The 18553-nt window shown below is 49.6% G+C and overlaps 1 protein-coding gene across 1 annotated transcript in view; it reads left to right on the top strand.

The window, feature by feature from the left end:
- Window positions 1-18553, top strand: part of SYNJ2 (synaptojanin 2) — a 73773-nt gene that overhangs the window by 48350 nt on the left and 6870 nt on the right. The window contains exons 13-24 of the mRNA XM_028103246.2: window positions 76-216; window positions 1784-1976; window positions 4275-4433; window positions 6004-6160; window positions 7132-7249; window positions 10869-11087; window positions 11207-11285; window positions 12039-12207; window positions 12657-12830; window positions 15222-15356; window positions 17030-17142; window positions 18255-18363. Of these exons, the coding sequence (XP_027959047.2) occupies window positions 76-216; window positions 1784-1976; window positions 4275-4433; window positions 6004-6160; window positions 7132-7249; window positions 10869-11087; window positions 11207-11285; window positions 12039-12207; window positions 12657-12830; window positions 15222-15356; window positions 17030-17142; window positions 18255-18363 (1766 nt within the window). The remainder of the gene's footprint in view (window positions 1-75; window positions 217-1783; window positions 1977-4274; window positions 4434-6003; window positions 6161-7131; window positions 7250-10868; window positions 11088-11206; window positions 11286-12038; window positions 12208-12656; window positions 12831-15221; window positions 15357-17029; window positions 17143-18254; window positions 18364-18553) is intronic.

Here is an 18553-nt window from a genome sequence, read left to right as displayed (position 1 = left end):
GCAGAAGGAGCTTGTCAGTGGGAGAGCCCATGTCCAGCAGACTGTAAAGTGTCATTTGATTCTCGTCTTTACCAGTACCACCAACAGGAAGATGTGGGGTGAGCAGCTCCAGAAAGCCATCTCACGCTCTCATAGGTACATTCTGTTGACTTCGGCACAGCTGGTGGGCGTCTGTCTGTATATCTTTGTACGTCCATACCATGTCCCATTCATCAGGTAAGAACATTTCGTTTATGAACATCTGGGGCGCGTGGGGTCGTTTGTCTTGGTGTTTTGTTCAGACTTCCTCTTCCTCCTCCCCTCCTGCAACAGGAATCAGGACTTGCCATTATTCTAGATAAATGTAGCAACCCCCCAAGGACAAAGCAGGCTGAATAGAATATTGTCTGACGATTAAAAAGCCACAGTGGGAACCTTGCGGGCCAGGAAGCTGAACTCTTTCAGAAGGAGTGATTGTTGTCCTCCCAAGCTCGGTTTTGTGCAAGGAAAGGGATTCCTTATTGAAGTTTTAGACAGGAAACCTCTGACCAAGAGCTGAGTAACTCATCAGGAAATGCCAATTCTTTTGTCTCTTTTTAAAAGAGTTCTAAATAAGATGTGTGGGCAGAAAGCCTCTGCTGCTGTTACCCCATTGTAATGCCCCTAAAGTGACCGCTTTGTGTGTGTCAGATAGGGAACACTCAGCAAATGGGTGTCCTCATAGGAAAGAGTGTGTGTGTGCATGTGTGTGCATGTGTGTGCATGCATGTGTGTGCATGTGTGCGTGCATGTGTGTGCGTGCATGTGCGTGTGTGCATGCATGTGTGTGCGCATGTGTGTGTGCGCGTTCGTGTGTGCGTGTGTGCATGCATGTCTGCGTGTGTGCATGCATGTGTGTGCGCATATGCATGCATGTGTGTCTGCGTGTGTGTGTCCGCGTGCATGTGCGTGTGTGTGCATGCGTGTGCATGCATGTATGTGTGTGCGTGTGTCTGCGTGCGTGTGTGTTTAAGGTTTGGGAAGAACTCACCTTTTCCTTCAATGACTCATAACTTCCCACTGCTACCTGGTCTCACTCATATCCATAGAATTTCCTCCCATGCCAGGCTGAAGTCACTGCCTATGCCAGGCTGAACTTTTCCCCCTCCCGGTTGAACACCTCTGAATATTTAGAGGAACAGAGGCATGCTAGGGGCAGTGCGGGGAGAGCATGACTGTGCCCCATGCTCATCGTCCTCTCCTTTGACTTTGGGAAAATCTTTAAGTCCGTGTCCGCCTCAAGTGTTTGTTCTGGCAGTTGGGCGGTGTCCAAAGTGCGTGGGTGAAAGCAGTTATTCCCTCACCTTGTCTGCCCGCTGACAGTCCCGGGGAGCAGGTGTCTGCGTGGAAAAGCCTACGAATCCCTGCACAAATAACTGGACGATTCCTGCTTCTTGACACTTGTTGGTTACCTGATGGCACCTCCTGCGCTTTGCAGGAAAGTGAGGCGTGGGGCAGGGTGAGCTGTGTCATGGGCAACAAGGAGGATGAGAACTCGGGAGCGGAAAGCCGGGGTGGAGGTGAAAGCTTCCCGGGTGCCTTTGTGAGCTCAGGACACTTGAGAGTTGGGGCAGTGGAGACGGTCCTCCGGGCCCCGCCACAGGGAGAGGAGAGAGGTCAGGAGTGACGGCCGGGGCAGTCACCGGGTGGCCTGGCCGCCCAAGAGGTGATTGAGCAGCCCAGCTCTTGGCCGCCGCAAAGCTGGTTCGTGCTTCTCCGTCCTAGCGGCTAAGGAGCCACCGCATGTGCACCTTCTGTGTTGCAGGGACGTGGCCATGGACACGGTGAAGACAGGCATGGGGGGAAAGGCAGGGAACAAAGGGGCCGTGGGCATCCGCTTTCAGTTCCACAGCACCAGCTTCTGCTTCGTGTGCAGCCACCTGACGGCCGGGCAGTCCCAGGTGAAGGAGAGGAACGAAGACTACAGGGAGATCACCCAGAAGCTGAGTTTCCCGATGGTGAGAGCACCGTGGCACGGGTGTTTGGTGGCCTGGAATGTGACCGGGGCGTGCGTGCTAGCTCCCTGCTCAGTGCGGCCCTGTGCGTGGTTTTCTGAGTTGCCGAGAGAGGCCAGGCATCGGGGGTGTGACTCCGGAGGGTCCCTGCCCCCGGGAAGGGAAGTGACTTGGGCTGGGACAGTAGAGCTAAGTCCAGGGGATGTCCCTGGAGCGTTCTGTGCCCTGTCTCTGTTACACATTTCCCGAATGTCCTTATGCACCCTACATTTTCTTTGCATTTGTGTGCGTTTTCTGATTTTCTCATTCACTGTCCATGCTTTGTCCAAGTTGGTGAAGAACATCTGAATCCAAACAGTACGAGACTTGGTTTTCTTAAGATTCATGGTCTTCAGACCTACCTTCTGTTGCAGCTCAGATAAGAAGGCCTGTTTTGTTTTGTTTTTTTTTTGGAATCTGTGTATTCATGTTGGAGGAGCCCTAGATCCCCCCGCCTGGTCTCCCCGGTTGCTGATAGCGTGCACCATGCTGCCCTCTAGTGGTGTCAGGGGTTTCCACCCCAAAGCCCGCGGAGGGCCTTTCTAGACTCACATTCAGATGTTCCCCTTCCTGTGCAGAGATGATTGCCTGCACACCTTCAGCCTGGTGCAGACCCCCTGTCTCCCTGCAGTGAGGGGAGGCCAGCTCTTTCCGTCCCATGTCCTGCCTGTGTCCGTGACACAGCTGGCTGGGTCATGGAGCTCCTCCGTGTGAGCCCAGATAGATCCCATAAACCTGACATCCTGTGTACGGGGCTGCACAAGTACTCCAGGCGAAAACTTTCATTTTCACTAATAAATGCTGTAATCTCTGCTGTAGTTTCTATTTCTTGGATTAAAGAAGAAACAGACAGGGTTGGGAAATTTACAACGTGAAGTCTTCTGGAACTACAGAGGACATGGTGCATGTTTTCTTTGTGTGTCCGTTTAGTTAAAAAAAAAAGTCCCTCTCTTCTCACTTAAGAGTGCTATTTTGAAATAGTAAACTTTGGACACATTGAAACTATTCAAAGGGCTTATAATGGAGCTTTTTTTTTCAACAACAGAAATATCGAGGATACCTATAAGTTAATACTCTATACCTGTGCTGCCCAGTAGACAAGCCACAAGCAGGTATTTAAGTTTAAATTCATTAAAATTAAATGAAATAAAAAGTTCCTTGGTTACACTGGCCGTGTGTCTTGGCGGCCACGCAGTGGCTGCTTGTGGCTGGTGGCTCCTGTTTTGGAAAGTGTGGATGGAGAACATTTACATCACTGTAGAACATTCTCTTGGGCAGCAGGGCTCTACACACTCATTGATTTGGTTGTGATCATGTTAATCTTCTGTCCAGATTACTGCCGTGGGTTGCAGGGAGTGGAAATGCCACATGAGGATAATAGAAACAGACTTTGGAATTAGGCAGATCTGAGTCCAAAGTTGCCTTTGTTACGTGTTAGTGATGAAACCCCAGGACAGAGCCCAGCGCAGGTAGATGGGGGTGGGGTATATTGTGGCCGCGGTCATTGGCATGTGATTCGTGGCAGGCAAGGAGGGGCGAGGATCCCGTGCTCTCCAGGGCTGCGCTGGGGGACCACGGGCGCAGGGTGGGTTAGACAGGGCGGGGGAGAAAAGAATGGGGCAGAGGGTCACAGGGTGGAAATGGATAAAATCCACGACAGTTTACAGAGTTGCCCATTTCGAGCATTTTTATGTTCTTAAGCCTGATCCTCATAACACAGTGTTTGGGCAACTCGTCTTTGGATGTAGACATAATGAAAGCAGCACAGCCCGATCTCAGAGCTGGGGCGGGTGCAGTGAAGATGGGAAGTCATGCTTCCCAGTTGGAGATGAGCTTTCTCCAAACCACTCAAAAACACCGTCGTTTAAAATGAAGGAAGGGGCGCCTGGGGGGCTCAGTTGGGTAAGCGTCCGCCTTCGGCTCAGGCCGTGATCCCGGGGTCCTGGGATCGAGCCCCGCGTCGGGCTCCCTGCTCCGCGGGGAGTCTGCTTCTCCCTCTCCCACTCCCCCGCTTGTGTTCCCTCTCTCTCTGTCAAATAAATAAAATCTTTAAAATAAATAAATTAAAATGAAGAAAGCCACGTAAATGCTCCTCAGTAGGTGTATGGGATTAAGGAAAGATGAGATGCTCCGTGGGAAGTCTTTTGTTAAGTAACATTTTAAGAAAAAACACACATCTGTACCATCTGCATGGTGAGTTTCCCTCCCACTCCTCCACCTCCTCTGCAAATGGGCCGAAATGACTGTGATTTTCTTTAACAGGGAAGGAATATTTTTTCCCACGATTACGTGTTTTGGTGCGGCGATTTCAACTACCGCATCGATCTCACTTATGAGGAAGTCTTCTATTTTGTCAAACGCCAAGACTGGAAGAAACTTCTGGAATTTGATCAGCTGCAGCTACAGAAATCAAGTGGGAAAGTAAGTTGGGCTCTTAAGTCAGCAGCACACTCTGCTGGAGTCAGAGCTGCTTGGAAGGGCCGCGCATCCCCATTGAGTGCAGTGCTGTGTGAGGCTGCTGAATGCTGACCACCCCACCAGGTACTCACGGGCCAGCCCTGTAGGGTCTGCCGTACTTCTATGTCCTCAGCCACCGAGTGACACTCCAAGCACTCTGTTTTCGGGAGATCTCTGTTTCTCAGTGGTGAGCACACACACATTAGAACAATATTTGATATACTTTATATACCAGCTGCTGTGGATAATCCTCCAGACCATCCTACAAATTAGGTATTATACCCATTTTATAGACAAGAAAACTGAGGCCCAGGTCAAATGAGTCCAAGATCACACAGTCAGTACACAGAGCCATCACACAGATGCAGTCCACAACTGTCAAACTACAGAGTTCATGTTTATCCCCTACATGATGCATGTGCAATTTTTTAAAAAGATTTATTGATTTATTTTAGAGAGACAGAGCGTGAGTGGGAGGAGGGGCAGAGGGAGAGGGAGAAAATCTCAAGCAGACTTCCCACTGAGCGTGGAGCCTGATACAGGGCTCAATCTCATGACCCCAAGATCATGACCTGAGCCAAAATCAAGAGGCAGATGCTCAACTGACTGAGCCACCCAGGTGCCCCCCCATAGGCAGTTTTTTAGTGACTCCTTAGGCTATGACGTGATAGGAAAGATTCAAGTATGGGATCTGTCCTCAGTTCTTCAAGGGCACCCTGGCCAGCTTCCAGATGACCCAAAGTGTATCTTCTCCAGCTTATACCGTCTGCTCGTTTTGGTGCCTCTTAGCTTTGTAGCAGGTGGGGCTCAGATGACAGAAGCATGGCCCCGCTCCATTTACCTTTTGAAAATAATACAGCTGGTCCAGTGTGCGGAGCTGGGGGAGGTAAGGTCTTTCCTACAGCGAGATTCAGACATCCTCGGGGTTTTCTGTTCACTTCCCGCTCAGCCCTGCCCCGGATTGCCAAAGGGTGGCCAGATGAAAATGTAACCACACCTTTCCTCTCTAGAACAGGTTTTTCTTCCTTCCTCCTACCAGTATTGTCCACACCCTTCCACAGATGCACGGAGAGAAGTAGTGAGGTCTGCTCCAGGGTCTTCTCACGGCCCTGGGGCTGGATCCAGAGCTAAACAGAAACAGAATTTAGTTTCAGTTCTATGCTTCTATTTACCCAACTCATTTAGTTAGCAGATATCAACCAAGGCCTTGTTAGGTACGGTCTGGCGTTTCACCAGGTCTGGTGCTGAACGGATGGGCACCTGGGGTCCTCGCCGCGAGGTGATACGTTGGACACCCGAGGTGGGTGGGAGATCCTGGGGTGGTGTGTAAGTCAGTGGAATGAATAATCATCACTCTGTTGCTAACAAAATAGCACACACGTGTTCAGTTTTAAACGTACTTACAACTATGATGTAGATTCTGTGTCTTTTTAGGAACAGAGCACTCTGGAATGCACTTTTCTGTTTTTTGTTTTTGCGTACGATGTACAGAATCTAGGAGAGCTAAGGTGGTCTTGGTCTTTTCTCCCAATAGATTTTTAAAGACTTTCATGAAGGCGCCATTAATTTTGGACCTACCTACAAATATGACGTTGGCTCGGCCGCCTACGACACAAGTGACAAATGCCGCACCCCTGCCTGGACAGACAGGGTCCTGTGGTGGAGGAAGAGGCACTCTTTTGACAGGACAGGTGCGAGAGATGTGTGCGCACTCAGAGCTGGCGGAGGGTGAACGATCAGTAGCGTAGAAGTCAAGTCAGTCACGTTTATTCAGCACAGCGCCCTTTGCTACATAAATAACATCTTTTTTGATAACCCCAAACTACAGGAAAGTCATTCCAGTTGGTAGCTCCTAAGCTTTGGAATTTGTGCTTTGGGGAACCCCCCGGCTCGCCCTGCCCCCGCATCACGGCTGTCTCCCCCCCACATACACCATGCCATCTGCCTTCCATTCTGGGTGGACAGCAAGGAGAGAAGCCGCGGCTCTCCCTCTCCGGTGACTCACCCTCTCACACACGTGCACTTGATCAGGCGCATTTCATTCAACCAAGCACTGACCTGCTTAAAGCTCCAGTTCCACATCGAACATGAGCCAGACGCAGGAAAGAAGAGTTTTTTCTCAATTCATTGTCAAGTACGTTTTGAATTGTTAGTGATGGCCAACTAGAAAGGGCGGTCGATTTAGAGCACCTAGAGGTAAAACAGCTCTGCTTTTCTGGCAAGATGGACGCAGAGATTTCAAAGCAGGGAATCCCGTCGTTCGGCTCAGTCTTTGGACATCTGTGGACATCCCCCGGGGCACCGAGAGGCAGGCGCACCGTGATGTCCTTAGCCGCGGCTTTGCCTGCGTAGGGGGCTGCAGACTTCCTGTGTTCCTGTGGGCCCTGGGACGGGCACCCCAACAGCTACGTCTGCATTCCCACTCAGCTTGTCCACCGGGGAGGAAGTAGGCAGCGCTGGGTCATCTCCATAGATGATCTACCCTAGACCCCCCCAGGCCAGCTCGGCAGGGTTTCCGGCCCGGCAGGTTAGAGCAAACGAGTCTGAGGCAGGTGTGTCTGTGCCGTAGATCCCTGGTGTAGGCTTCCTCAGTCGGCATTCCCATATGTTGATACTGTTTTCTGTTGTGTGTGGGTCTCTTGATTGGAATCCCTGTGAGTAGCTGGAGAACTCAACCTTCTAGACAACTATGTAGATGCTGACAGCACCGTCAGACATTCCTGGTCTCCTGGTGCCCTCCAGTATTACGGCCGAGCTGAACTGCAAGCATCTGATCACAGGTACGGTCCTCGCCGCCTCGGGCACGTTCTCCTGGGCTGCGGAAAGCGACATCTGCTTATCCCCGTAACCCCACAAAGAACAGACATGTGGTCCCCCCCGGGATGCGTGTGTGCACACGTGTGAAATATGGTAAAGAACGAAGAATAGTGTGATCAGTAGCTGTGTCCCCACCACCAAGAATGAATCCGTGTTGGTATTGTAATTGCTCAGATCATAAAGGACCTCATTTATGAAAATTGCAAAGATGCAGCCTGTAGTATTTTGCAATTTAAATTCCTATAAATGATGTCATTGTGCAACTTGCTTTTTTGTCACTTAATGTCTTTGAGATGCAATCACGCCGGCATTAACAGACCTGGCTCATTCCCTTGTAATTGCTGTTCAGTATTCCACTAAGTATATCGATGGAATTTACCCATTTACCTACTGGTGACATTTTTCTTCTAATATTTTATCATTACAAATGCGAAATGGTTTCTAAGTATTGGATTCTGAGTTCTTAAATGCTCTGAGCTGTTGGTTTGGCCTGACGTGTCTTGCATTATGGATGGAACACAGCAGCAGGGTCAGTCAGCTCGGTGTGCGCTGGGACCAGCCACAGAGGGAGATTAGTCTCATGGAACATCTTTAAAGAGACAGAGGATGGCATTTGAGGGTGTGAATAGGAAGGGTTTGATCTTCCCGTGGCTGCTACCAAAACTAGCCTGTCAGTTTCAACTTATACAAGGAAAGAAATTAGGAGAGAGAGTTGGTGATCAAGAGCTGGTCAGCCAGTAGGTCTAAAACTTCAGATATTCTAAATTCTTAGGAAACCTGTTGTGGCAAATCCACACCTAGAAAGGAACCTTGGAAAATCTCCAGTTATAGGACTTTCTATAGCAAAGTATTGGTTTGCAAGGTCAGCGAGTGTCTTTAGAAGCAATTCATTTAACTTCTGTTCACCAAAGGGCCTTGTATAGCAGGCCCTGTCCCTGGCACAGTGAACAAAAGAGACAAGACCATATTCTCATGGAATTGTCTAATGAGGACAGACAGACAGTAAACAAATGTGAAAGGAAAAATAGTAGTGACAAGACTCAAAGGGTTGGTGCTCTTTTATACCCAGTGTTCAAGGAAGGCCTTTTGGATATGATGACCGTGGAGGCCCAGACCTGAAAGAAGTGAGAGTGTGAGCCATAGGGGTGACGGGGGGAGAGCATTCCAGGGCGAGGCGGCGAACCTTCAGGGATCCAGAGAATCGAGGTGGAGTGGAAAGAGTAGAGGAGGTCATAGGAGCCAGGCAAGCAGTGCAGGCCGTGAGGAACCCCGTGGGCCACAAGAATGTTGGGTTTGACTCAGGCTGAAGAGTGGCATTATCTGATGAGGTGTTGACAGAATCAGCCAAAGGGAGTCCAGTGGGGCCAGGGAAGAAGCTAGTGCAGTAAGCAAGGGTAGTGCCAGCCTTGGACCAGGTGGTCACGGGTCCCCATGGCCAGAAGCAGTTGGGTTCTTGATAGATTTTGAAATTGGAGCCCACAGAATTGCCTGAGGGATTGGATGGGGTTTTGGGGGGGAGCAGATTTGAGGAGGACCCCAGAGTTTGGCCTGAGCAGCCGGAAGGACGGAGTAGCCTTTGCTCAACTGGGATGCTGGGAGCTGCAGATCTGGACATACTGGTTTGAGGTGTGACTTAGACATTTGTGGATTTTTCCGATTACAAAAGCAGAGCCTTTCAGTTATCGACAGTTAGGGGAGACATACGTCCACAAACAAACCCTCCGTAGTTCCACCCTCTGAGACAGTGTCTGCAGTGGTCTGTTGGGTGTCATCTGCATTTTCCGTGTGCATTAGAAGACTTTACACCAAAATGTTAACCTGTGTGCGGCGTGTATGTGCTCGTGTGCAGACACCCTTTTACATACATGTATGCGTATAGGGACGTTAGGATTATATTTTGCAGACTTACCGTTTTGCTTTACTACATTCATATTTTAAATTAAACGTTTTATGTTGGGGTAATTCTAGATTGGCATGCGACTGTAAAGAATAATACAGAGCTCGAGTACTCTTTCCCGGGCCCCGCAGTGAGGAGATCCTGTCACTCTGTAGCACAGTGTCACCACCAGGATAGCAGCCATGTCACTGTCAAGACACAGAACATCTCCTTCATCAGAGGGATGCCTCCCGGCGCCTTTTCACAGCCCTGCTCCCTAACCCCTGTCCGCCGCTGCTCTTCTTCTCCCTTTCCATAATTTTGTCATTCCAAGCATGTTACATAAATGGAATCAGAATGCGGGGGGGAGGGGGGGAGACTGGCTTTTTCCCGCCAGCCTCATTCTCTGCAGATCCATGCAGTCGTCCCACGTATCCGAAGCCCATTCGCTATGGGGGCGCTGCTGGGGGCGCTGCCCGTGAGCATCTGCACCTGCCCCTGCCTTCCTCAGCGAGGAGGCTTCTCTTAAGCATGTGCAGTTTCTCCCAGAAGGTTTTCTGCCACTCACTTAGTGCATATCCCTGCATCAGATTTTTCTCCGTCTTCTTTTTTTTTCTAGATGCCAAAAAACCCCAAAAATCTAACAATGGCGATACAAATTTGTGGGAGGAGCATACTGATTATCACTCACATCTCTTCATTTTTGCAGTGTTCCCTGGTTTTAAAGGTCACTGCCATATCATCTACTATTTTGTCTTCTGTTTTGTTTCCACTTAATGCTGTATTATAAAAGTCTTCAGGAAGATTACATAATCTTCATAATAGAGGATTTCCTAAATTTTTGTAAAGAGAGTAAACCCACCCCTATATCACAATGGCAATAAACGGTTGCATTATTTCCTGCTGATCTGTTTTCCTGGGTATGTCAACTCGACTTCTCTGACATTATTCTTATTAATTGTGTAAAATATTATCATGTGGCTGCACCATAACCGGTTTCCCTGTCATGGGACAGATAGACTGTTTCCCCTTCCCCCTTCCATCAACAGTGCTGTAACAATCATCCTGTGTACAAATCTTTATGTGAATCTCTGGTCACTTTCTTAGAACAGAGTCCTAGAATTAAAATTAGTAGGTTAAAAGAGATGAACATTTTTGAGATTCTTTTTTTTTTTAAAGATTTTATTTATTTATTCATGAAAGACAGAGAGAGAGAGAGAGAGAGGCAGAGGGAGAAGCAGGCTCCCAAGGAGCAGGGAGCCCGACGCGGGACTCGATCCCAGGACCCTGGGATCATGACCTAAGCCGAAGGCAGATGCCTAACCATCTGAGCCACCCAGGCTCCCCATTTTTGAGATTCTTAACAGCAATTGCCAAATAGCCCTCCGAAAAGTTTGAACCGCTAGCCAAGGGGGAATTCCCACTTCTCTCCGTCCTTGGCAGTACTGACTAATACCACGTAGAAAAATCTCTGCTAATGGCTGGTACTGTTTTTTCTAAATCACCCTTAGGTGAGAATGCCAAGACAAGGCTAAGATTGGGCAAAGATAGACTCTGAGAGCCTAGGACAGCACAGCCAGGTGCCGGCGCTGGGCTGGGGCCACACCCGTGGGTCATCGATGTTCGCTCTTGACAGCGGAGCTCTGGGGATTGGGACCTGCTCGGCCCCGTCACCCGTCACTTTCTTCCCTCCGTGTCTAACGCAGACCTGTGCTGGCGATCGTGGAGGTGGAGGTTCAAGAAGTCGATGTGGGTGCTCGGGAGACGGTGTTTCGGGAAGTGTCTTCTTTCCAGGGCCCCCTGGATGCCACCGTCGTGGTCAACCTTCAGTCACCGACCTTAGAAGAGAAAAACGAGTTTCCTGAAGATGTGCGCACAGAACTCATGCAGACCCTGGGCAATTACGGGACCATCGTTCTTGTCAGGTAATTAGTGCCCTGGCTGGTGCGGGTCCCATGTGCGTGTTGGGTACATGGCCGGCCAGAATCCACAAGAGCTGCCGGGTCGTTCTTGGCATTGACTTGGCCCATCTCGTTCATTCTAGAATCAACCAAGGGCAGATGCTGGTGACTTTTGCAGACAGTCACTCGGCTCTCAGCGTCCTGGATGTGGACGGTATGAAGGTAAGTCGTGCTCAGTCACCCGTGGAGCGGGGGGCTGCTTACTCCCCAGAGTCTTCTTGGGGACCACATGAGGGCAGAAACTAGCACCCTTCCTTCTGGTGTCTATTTCTGGTCCCCTCGTTGAAGTCTCTAATGTCCAGCCCTGGCCACTTGCAGAATTTGGGGGGAAGAGCAAGTGTTAAAGATTTTTTTTTTAATTTATTTGAGAGAATGAGAGAGAGAGAGAGAGAGCACATGAGAGGGGGGAGGGTCAGAGGGAGAAGCAGACTCCCTGCTGAGCGGGGAGCCCAATGCGGGACTCGATCCCGGGACTCCAGGAACATGACCTGAGCCGAAGGCATCCGCCCAACCAACTGAGCCACCCAGGCGCCCCGGAAGAGCAAGTGTTAGAAGGTAGATCCCCCTGAGTCACTGGGTCTGTCTCAGCTCACACCTGCACATGGGAGGGCATTGCAGTTCTTCTCTTTAGACAGTGTACTTTGGAATATGCAGTGTACAGGAGTTCGCATTTTGACAATATCCTGGTTTTACGTTCACATGGGATGAAAAGCTGGAGATGATAATTCAACTTTTATTTGGGCCAAACGTGAGCTCTGCTGATCTTGCCTGAGGTCTAGACCCTCAACTTTTCTTGGCAAAACATGAAGATTAGCCTGCTCCTGATGCAGGAGTTTGAGCCGGATGCCCTTTGAAAGCAAAGGGGGTGGTTCTGAGGTCTGTACTTCTTCTCAGATGGCCACTCTGTCCTCACAGGTGAAAGGCAGAGCCGTGAAGATCAGACCAAAGACCAAGGACTGGCTGAAAGGTTTGCAAGAGGAGATCATCCGAAAGCGGGATAGCATGGCCTCCATGTCCCCCACTGCCAATTCCTGTTTGCTGGAGGAAAACTTTGACTTTACAACTCTGGATTATGAGTCAGAGGGTGAGTAGCTTTGCAAGGACCTCTTGGTCATTGTGGCAAGGCCAGCAGGCAAAAAGTTCCAGCAACCAGCATGAGATTTTCAAGACCCCTTCTCACACCTAAGGTGACAGACGGTCCTTGGAGCACAAGCACTATATTCCATGTGCTCAGCTGGGCACTGTGCACATCTAGGGGTGATGCATGAAGCGGTAAATAAGACCTGGAGCCATCTGAAATGACAGTGAGAACAGTGTTTTTGAGGCTGTCTGGGCTGTGGGCTCAGTCCGTGCCTCAGGCCTGAATGGAATCGACGTCCTGTACCTGTTGACACGTGGGTGCCCCCAGGCTGCTAGAGGCTGGGCCACAGGTGTCCCGACGCCCAGCAGCAAGCCCTGATGGTGAAACAGACCCACTGGCCAAAGGCTATGCCATTTATCCTTATTGTGTGCTGACACATTTCCTTTCCCAAGGGGATATTCTCGAAGATGACGAAGACTATTTGGTGGATGAGCTAAGTCAGCCTGTGGTCTCAGACGGTGAGATGGGCGGGGACAGCCTCTCCGAAGCCCCCAGCTCCACAGCAGCGGTGCCTGCTAGCAAGTCACCTACGCTCACTAAAAAGAAGCAGCACTCGACCTACAAAGGTAGCTTGGCCCTTCCTTTTCTAAAGAGCCTCTGGCATCGAATCTGCTCTTTCTCTCAGCACCAGGGCATTGCATGAGGCTACCAATTAAGTGCTCACAGCCCACGCTAGAGCTGAAACCACAAGTCCTAGTAAGTGGGTGGAAACCGGGCTCTGGGCCCATATCCAGCTACCACCACACTGATTTTCTCTGTGCTTTTTATTTATTTATTTTTACCACCGGTACCACTATAGCACCAGATCCGTGGTAATCGCTGCTTCCTCAGTATGTTTAAATGGCCACAGCCCTGAATTGGTTTTACATTTGTAATTCTGTTTTTCTTCTCCACAGTGTATGTTTCAATCCCGTAAGAGACACAATTATTTTTTTATTGAAATATAATTGACATACAACGTTATATTGGTTTCGGGTGTCCAGCTTAGTGAACTGTAATTCTGTACATTACACAGTGCGTGTGGTTACCATGTGTCACCATATAATGTTGAAACAGTATTATTGACTGTATTCCCTATGCTCTATTTTTCATCTCTGTGACTGATTTTAAACTGTAAGTTTGTATCTCTTAATCCCCTTTACCTATCTCCCTCTCACCCTGGGGGCAGTCAACAACCAGTCCTCTGTATGTATGAGTCTGTTTCTGGGTTTGGGTTTTTTTTTTTTTTTTGGCTGTTGTTTGTTTTGTTTTTTAGGTTCCACATGTACGTGAAATCATACTTGTCTTTCTATGTCCAATGTATCTCACTTAGCACACCCTCTGGGTCCATCCAGCATCTACGTCCTGAGTGCTGGGGTCTGGTTACATTCCTGTAACATGGTATTACACAGTAATATGATACATTAGCATCATTCTATCGTTTGAGACGTAAGCAAAGAGGGACTGAAAGTCCCGCAGATTAAACTGCAAAGCCCTAGGTTATATGGTATAATGGCCCTTTTGAATAAGTTTTAAAGCCCGCTGGCCTTTCATGGGCTGGAAGTTAGGGTCGTTCGTGCCCCAGACTCTCCCACAGCCACAAGTGGATTCCCTCTGCCTCTCACTGTGCCTTCCCCATTGGAGGAAAGCTCTGTCTGGTAGGTTCGGCAGCTTAGCATGTGTCAGGCCCCTTTGAGCTGTGCCTGAGAATACAGAACAGGGTGAAAGTGAATTGAGATGCTTCCCAGGGAAGGTAATTTGCCAGGAGAGGTGCACACACCCCCAAGCCTCTTTGTGCCCTGGTCCCAAAGGCGGTTAGTAGCCTGGCTGCATTGAGCCATCAGGAGCTCTTAGATGTACAGTTGCTGATCCCCATCATGGAGATGTGGGTTTTGGCAGGGGTGAGCTGGGACCCTGAAAAATCTGATATTTCATGAAGCTCCCCAGGTGACTGAGATGCATGGCTGGGTTTGGGGACCACTGCCCAGTCGAGGTGGTTCTGTGCACTCAACATCCAGAGGGCTCCTGCCCTGAGTAGAAGTGGCTGAAGGGGCACGCTCTTCAGACAGCAGGAGATCCTTTTCTGCGGGAGTGGCCATCATTCAGGAAGCCTCTCGAGGGGAGGGCACATATGTGCACCAAGACCTCTTGGAGTGAAAAATTAGTAGAGTGGCATGGGGCTATGTGGGCAACCTTGCCACCTGGCAGGTGTCGAGAAGGACATGTCCTCGATGCTATGGGGGTTCAGGCATTCCCATTAGAAGGAGAAGCCCTGCCTCTTCCCAGCTCCAACCTCAAAAATACATGGGTTTGAGCCGTTGGAAATGTGAGGGGTGGAGTGTCTGAGCCAAAAATCGGGCTGTGTTGTAGTGTGGGAGAGAAGACCTGCAATTTCCCTGAACTTATGTGTAATAAGTATATATGTAATAAAATCAAAGCAGCCACGTCCTCACGCCCCTCCGAGCTTTAGAAGGTATTTGCAGGACAAGTCAGGAGGTCGATCACCTGTGAAGTAGCTGGCAATGGGTGACGGTGAGCAGGGATGCCCCATACCAGGAGCTTGCCCCCGGATGGCAGGCTACCCTGTGGGCAGAGGCAGAGAATATTCTCAGCTTCCAAAACAGCTGTCCTGTGTTAGAGTGAGGAATTCAAACTGAGGGGCTCTGGTCTTCAAGTGTCTCCTCTACTCTGTGTGAGTCTCCTTCATTATTTCAGAAGGAGACACCCCTACCCTTGGAAAAATTTCCATGTCTGGACTAAAAGCCTTGTCCACAGTTCATCTGTTCCAAGCAGGCAGTGGGTGCCCCACCCCCACCCTCCTGTGCCAGCAGAGAGGGGCCCCCTGCCCTGCGGGTTCGGTTCGGTTCCGCACAGCCGGTTCGGTTCCGCGCAGCTCCTCCTGCAGCCGGTTCGGTTCCGCGCAGACCCGAGTCCGGGCCCTGCCTCACGCCTCACTCGCATTCCACCATGTCCTCCAGATGATGCTGAGCTGGTGGCGCTAAAGCAGGAGCCGGAAGCAGTTGGAGATTTCCGGCACCGTTCTCCAAGCAGGTCTCTGTCGGTTCCCACTAGGCCTCGGCCACCTCACCCACCGCAGAGACCCCCCCCTCCAAGTAAGACTTTGTTGCTTTCGGCTTCCACCATGCCTGCTGGAAATAACCCCCTATTTCCTGCTACTCAACACCTGCCTCTGAGTCGCTGCTGCCTCGCTGGGTCCCCAGCGCCTTCCCTTGCTCAGGCTCCTTTCTGTGTTGATCCCAGAGATGGTTGTGTTTCTCACAGCAAACTACGTGATTCTTGTACACAGCTCTTCGCCTTCCCGTTGCCGTGGTTTGCATTAAGGGGCTTGCTGCTGGAGATGGTAGAGAATGGAAAACTGAGGGGGCCGCCAAGCAAAGACCTTTTAGAACCTTCCTCCGCAGCCCCGCAGAAGTGGCCTTCTGTCCATGCCTGCTTCCCCCCTCCCTGTTTCCCAGGGCTCCAGGAAGCCCCGATACCTGGCACTGCAGGCGTCCTGGCTTCTGTGGGCCCACACCTGCTGCCCCTGGCGTCCGGCCGCCTGAGGATGGGCCCTTCCCAGCCCGGCCCCGAGGACGGCGCTCCTCCTCCTGTTCTCTCCTCCAGAGCAGTCCTTGGCCCCTCAAGCTTCCCTTAACGACCTAAAAAGACATTGGTGATGGGCTTTTGAGCACTTTCTCTTTTACCTCTGCTGTTTACTTCTTCCCCCCCCCACCCCAAAAGTGTGACGGTCAGACACAGAGATTTTCCCTCAGGCTTTGCTTTCCCATTAGGTTCATCTTGGCTTACGTCACATTAGTAATCGATGGCAAGCTGGAAGCACGTGACTTTTTAAGCATACTCTTTCCTTTTCTGAGTGAACACTCAGAGATTAAAATACTAAATAAATAGTAAAATTTATATCGTATTGTGAAAATTTATAAAAATAGATACATATAAATAAAATTTTAAAATGCACTTGATTGTCTACAAGTAACAATTGTTAACCACAAGACTTCTGGCCTTTTTCTGATTATATACATCTGTACTTAACACGCGGTTATTTATTTAACACGCGGTTATTTATTTTTTTTACAAAACTGTATCCATTCTGCTTGGTCCTTTGTCTTTCATCTAATGTCTGTGTCTTCAAATGTTCTTTTTTTTTTTTAAAGATTTATTTATTTATTTTTAGAGAGAGAGCAAGCGCATGCCAGTGTCGGGGGAGGGGCAGAGGCAGAGGGAGAGAGGGTCCCAAGCAGACTCTGCACTGAGCGCAGAGCCTGACACGGGGCTCGATCTCACGACCCTGAGATCACGACCTGAGCCAAAAGCAAGAGTTGGACATTCACCGACTGTGCCACCCAGGTGCCCCTACATGTTCTAAAATATGATTTCCTAATGACTGTGTCATTTAATATCATTTATTCCCCTGCTTTGGGATTTTTTAGATTTTGCCCACAAGCCATTTTTTAAAATGGAGTCCCAATAACAGCAGTATATTTTAGACCACTCAAAAATACATTGACTTTTATATCAGATTTTTGAACCCCCCCCCAGGATGTTAGATTAAAATTTGCTTTCAAATAATACTTCTCTAGAGAATAGGCACAAACTGAGAATCAAAAGAAAAATTTAATATCGACCCTGTGGATGCCCACTTGCCCCACACAGGCTGAGACCCTAACGGCGTCCGTGGTTGGCCTGGCTCTCGGCTGCCTGGGAATTGGCCTCAAAGCAGCTGGTGACTTCACTAAGATTGAGACTCTGCCCTCGTTGGTTTTCACAGCTGGTTTAATGGTGAAAAAGTCGGCGTCAGATGTGTCCATCTCCTCTGGCACCCACGGGCAGTACTCGATTTTGCAGACGGCAAAACTTCTGCCGGGAGCACCCCAGCAGGCGGTGAGTTCTTCCGTGTTCAGCTCAAAGCAAAACAGGCCAGCATTTCAAACCTAAGGGATCTGCACCATGGTTCGTCTTCGGCCCCTAAGATCCTGTGGGATTGCCTCTTCTCAGTGAACACATACACCTACATCTCTTTACCCTCCGCCTGCCCGCCAGCGCACTCCCAAACCCAGAACTCAGGAGCAGGTCTGTTACAGGGTTTCTGCATGGTGGTACAGAGTGTTAGAAAATCTTACTTGATGAAAAATCCCACGTGTCCCTGTGTGGTGGAACTGTTGGTTTCCAGACTCCTCTGCTGCTTTCTGAGGCTCGCCTTTGACCTTGGTGTATAGAGCAGTGCTCGATAGAAGGCAAAATAGGAGAAATTCAGATCAGTTGTCTTGAGAGAAGAGGCTAAGAAGAGGGGAAATAGGGCCTAAATAAGTAGGGGAACACTAGTAATAACCACAGTGAGGGAGGACTGTAGAGGCAGAAAGTTCCAGAGGATGGCGGTGAGCTGCTCAGGAGGACAGGAGGTGACAGTCAGTGGCATGGAGGTCAGGGCGGTGAAGCCGGGGTGCTGGGTGGAGGCGAGCTGAGCTGTCCCAGGAGGCTAGACCAGATGTCACGCGTGATAGCAGGAAGAGGGAATGACTCGGCCTCAGTAGTTGACAACAGTGAAGGCAGGTCATCAGTGGCAACCCAGAGGTTTGGGTTAAGAGGGAGAAAGGTGAAGAGGTAGAAAGAGCATTTGCGAGAAAAGAGTGGAAGGTGTTTTAATAACTTTGTTGAGCTGTGGGAAAAGTGGCTTCTGATGGTGCTTTCTGGCTTTTACCTGATTAATTAAATAGATAGTGGTTTATCCACTTTGCAAAGACCTGTAACCACCCAGTTTGGGAGAGGAGGCTTGTCAGCTCTGAATTATTGCATTCCTCTTCTTGGTATGAGAGTACTTCCAGGAGAAGGAGGCTTGGGGGTTGCAGTCTAGATTGGAGTTTGTGTTTAACTCCCATCTGATGGAGCCCCGTGCCCCTCACCCCTGCAAATTGATCAGTAGGCAGTGAGGGGACCCGGTGAGCCTGTTTTCCTGCCTCTGTTAATATGCTTTTCTTCTTGTTTCTGTCCTGAAGCCCAAAGCCAGGATGGGGATAAGTAAACCCTACAATGTCAAGCAGATCAAAACTACCAATGCTCAGGAGGCAGAAGCTGCCATTCGATGTCTCCTGGAAGCCAGAGGAGGTGAGTGTTCTGCTGGGGCTCTCCTTCTGGTCTTTTATGCATCTTCCTACTAAAAGGGGCCTGGTAGAGAAAGTAACTTTTTTTTTTTCCCCTGGAGGGAGTATTAAATTGGAAGCACCCTTTAGCAACATTTTATAAAATTCCACTACAAATGTTATTTATTACCCGTTTAAAATTATATATTTAAAAT

Source organism: Eumetopias jubatus, unplaced genomic scaffold (assembly GCF_037043125.1).
Source record: "Eumetopias jubatus isolate StellerSeaLion01/CBP00866 unplaced genomic scaffold, mEumJub1_p1.0 scaffold_6, whole genome shotgun sequence".
Lineage (NCBI taxonomy): Eukaryota > Metazoa > Chordata > Mammalia > Carnivora > Otariidae > Eumetopias > Eumetopias jubatus.
The sequence above is the reverse complement of the archived record's forward strand: the minus strand, read 5'-3'. Positions and strand labels throughout refer to the sequence as shown.